This window comes from Kryptolebias marmoratus, linkage group LG2 (assembly GCF_001649575.2).
Source record: "Kryptolebias marmoratus isolate JLee-2015 linkage group LG2, ASM164957v2, whole genome shotgun sequence".
NCBI lineage: Eukaryota > Metazoa > Chordata > Actinopteri > Cyprinodontiformes > Rivulidae > Kryptolebias > Kryptolebias marmoratus.
This window is the reverse complement of record NC_051431.1, coordinates 30,383,732-30,387,556: the sequence shown is the minus strand read 5'-3', so window position 1 is coordinate 30,387,556 and position 3,825 is coordinate 30,383,732. Positions and strand designations below refer to the sequence as shown.

Below are 3,825 nucleotides of genomic sequence, written 5' to 3'. Positions count from 1 at the left end.
CAGTTGTTGTAGCTCAGTCTCTTCCATCTCAGCTGCTGAAGCTTGGACCTGCTTCAGAGCGCTCACAGGTGTCTCGGTGGTCTCTCTCACTGATCTCGCTCTTCACGTTCCAAATTATTTCCATTTCTTGATGATGGATTTAACAGAACTCCTGGGGATGTTTAGGGACTTGGAAACTCTTTTGTGTCCATCCCCTGATCTTTTCTTTGAGTTGAATGAGGACAGACATTTTAAAGGAAGTGAATATTTATGCAATTACCTATTTTACATTTTTTTTTATTTGGTATTACTCTGTAGAAATGTGATTTCACTTTAACATTAAATAACTGTTTTTTGTAAAAAAAAAAAAAAAAGCCAATTTATATTGACCATGATTGATTTATGACAGCAATAAAATGATAACACATACAAAGGGAAAAAACTTTTTATAGGCACTGTATAATCAAGAATGGATTGTTCTTTTGGGTCATTGGTTGTTGTGTTTGTATCAAGTTGTTTTTTTTATGATGAAGCCTGCAAGGGTCAACACATGCAGTAACCTAATACAGTTTTACAGTATTCTGTAAATGAATAGCATACAGCAAATGTTTCATTATAAGAAACATCTGATCTTATAGTGAGAATCATATAAAATATTCAACCTCATTAAGTTTTAGCAGTGCTAAATTGTATGAGTTTGTGATCATGTGGCTGCTGAAGACATTTTCTTATTAAGTGGTATAATCAAACTTTTTCTACAGCTAGTGCTACTTACCTATTTTTATTACCCACTTCCTAAAAAATCTATTTTCTGCAAGACATTCATTTTTGTGCTCAGTTTAAAATGTGAGAAACACAAGCAAAATTATTGACTAATATGGACAGATATCACGGTCCATTACGCAAATTACATAATATTGGTTTTGCAGGCTGATCTCCTGTGTTTATTTGTAAATCTACATATATGTATTTTTTTTAATGTAGCAAAACGAGTTTGGGGTCTTTTCTGTGGAAAACCAAATTCAGGCAAATAATTATTCTTATTCAGAGGGTATTAGAAGTCCTGTTTACACCTTGCACTTTGTATCCAGTTTGGGTGATTTGATTGCATGTGGCCAGCTCTGACTGATAGAGTTGACAGAGCTGCATGCAGCTACGTGGCACAGAAGGCAGTCAGATCAGCAAGAAACAGGAAATCATTAAGACGACTGATGTTTCTGTAAGTTTACAATACATTAAGACATAAAAACTATAATTATTATACTAACATGAATATGGTTCAGAGCTATTTTAGTTATATTTTTTACAGTTATCTCTTGATGTGCCTAATTAATTAAAATGAGGGAAATAAAATACATTAATAAGTGATTCTGTAGAGCTCAGTGTCAGAGTAAAACCTGAAAATTTTAACTTGCAAAAATCCACTTAAGTGAAACAGTGCACTGATAGCGTCAACTTTTACACAACTTAACTCTGAACATAGTATCAGCAGGACCAAGCAGCTCTACAACAAACAAAACAAACTTAAACTGAAGAGAAACTGACCACACGGAGTCCTCATAGTCTACTCTGATTAATACAATGTCAACAAATCAAACAAGATATAGCCATATCTTCAGAATATTTCTAAGAATTGCTGTTTAATTATATTTAATCAGCCAGCAGCTGAAGTGAATTTTTACTTACTGCTTGTGTAGGGTCACATCAGTTCAGTGAGTAGTCCTATATCCAGGATCATAAACGTATGTGGATAAAATAGTCCAGACCATCTCTGAAAGTTTGTTTTACCTCAAAAGGTGGTCTTAATGAAGATGTATTCAATGCTCATTGAAGCCATTCTGACCTGTATTTAGGGCTATCCAATTGTAATCTGACCACTCAAGACAGAATTTACTGACAGGTGTGAATGGGGCCTGAGAGTTTTAAATCTGTTTAATGAACAGTGTTTACACTAAATCCTGAGGAATTTTCTTGTTTCTTTTTATTGATTCTTCTAACTTAAGAAGTTAAGCTAAAAAGATGTTGAAAAAGAAAACATTGCAAATCAAAACAAACCATAAAAATTGCTTGCAAATTTTTATCACCAATCCCGCAACAGTGTTTTAGGCAGTTTTCCTGCAACAGCCCCAGCTTTTCCTGATATTGTGCCTAACTTAAAAGTGCATATGAAAGCAACAGTCCCATCTCCACTTAGTAGCGACGCATCTTTGACAGTCAGGTAGCTCCTGCAACAGGTGGGCAAGCAATTGGTGTGAGGTACTTGTCTATGAAGATGCTATGAGAGACGTTGTGTAGTAAAGGCAGCAGGTAAGCTTTGCTGGTATGGCAACACCCTCCCATTTGCTAAAGCTGCAAACTGAGAGCAAGTTGCTTCCTCAGCCTGTTCTCCAGTAGTCACACTAGTCATTCTCCTTTGATAAAGCTGTATTTTCTTGATTTTCAGCAAGATCCAACCAGCACCCCACTGTAGTCCAATTTCCAGTTTCAATGATGGTCCTTGTATTCATTTATTCACTTATTTTACTATATTTGTCCAATAAAAAAATCTGAATCACTGTTGCTTTTTTAAAACCTTTTTCTTTTGCATTATTAGTTAACCCAACATCATACACCTAGTTAATAAACTCTTTCCTATAAGTCTACACAACAGCAGCCTTTCACTTTGTCTTGGGTACCACCAGTATTTCATCACCATCTTGGATACTGTAGGAGTGGAGTGCCCGGGTGTTGTATTTCATTTCCTCTGGACCAAATGCGCTGTCCTTATCAATGTAGTAAAGCCTCATACTGTTGGTGGAGAGTTGGACCACAGTTGTCAGCTGCTTCTTCAGCTCTGCTACAGTTTGGTCCAAACGGATGCTCAGCTGAAATAAACCATACAAATTCAAAATTTGCACCAATGCCTTTAACATAAGTCAAAACGGCAATTTAAAGTCTTCCTGTTTGTTTTGTTTAGAGGAGTATGTGAATATATAAACTGCACACATTGTCATTTATTTATTTTTTGTTTTAGCTACATTATCTTAAGTGGCTTACAGTTTTGTAATATAGTTGGTATACAATGTCACAAAACTACAGTATATTAACAAGTGAGGATGATGTTTTCTACTTTTGTTACCCACTAACCTTCTATGAAAATCAGACATGAATTAGGGTTAGATCAGACTGAACCATTAGCAACAAGCTAACAGATGTTCTCTTCTGTTCAACAGGAAAATATTAAAATATTTAAATTTAAGCTCCTGTTATTTGTTTTAAATGCTTGAACAACTTGGCCCCACCATATCTATCTGAGCTGCTTCAACCTTACTGCCCGCCCCGATCCCTAAGATCAGCTGATCAGTTACTACTGACAGTCCCCAAAACTAGGCTGAAGCTCAGAGGTGACAGAGCATTTGCTGTTGCTGCTCCCAAGCTCTGGAACAATTTACCCCTGAGTGTCAGACAGGCCTCCTCTCTTCCTGTCTTTAAATCTCTTTTAAAAACATACTTTTATTCTTTGGTTTTTAACACACTGTGATTTTTGTCTTTCTTGGCACTTAAAACACACCTGCTGTGAACCTGTATGCGTATGTCTCTTTTTATCTATTTATCTTTTTATCTGTTTATTTGTTTTATCTATTTCCTTTTTACTGTTTTTATCTATCATAGATAGGGGTAGCACTTTGGCTACCCCTGTGGTTCTTAAAATGTGCTATAGAAATAAAGTTGATTGATTGATTGATTGATTAAAACATAAATAAAATTTGAAAAAAGAAGCCACAAAAATGTTTTCAAATCTTTTAAGATTAAATGTATGCTGTAAACGTGAATTATTCATTCATTCATTCATTCATTCATTCATTC

The 3,825-nt window shown here is 35.3% G+C and overlaps 1 protein-coding gene across 3 annotated transcripts in view; it reads right to left on the bottom strand.

The window, feature by feature from the left end:
- Window positions 1-327: 327 nt before the first annotated feature.
- LOC108246530 (tubulin-specific chaperone cofactor E-like protein) overlaps window positions 328-3,825 on the bottom strand; it is a 27,230-nt gene continuing 23,732 nt past the window's right edge. For all 3 annotated transcript variants that reach the window (XM_017434127.3, XM_017434128.3, XM_017434129.3), the window contains exon 10: window positions 328-2,843. In XM_017434127.3, the coding sequence (XP_017289616.1) occupies window positions 2,637-2,843 (207 nt within the window). In that variant the 3' untranslated portion in view covers window positions 328-2,636. The remainder of the gene's footprint in view (window positions 2,844-3,825) is intronic.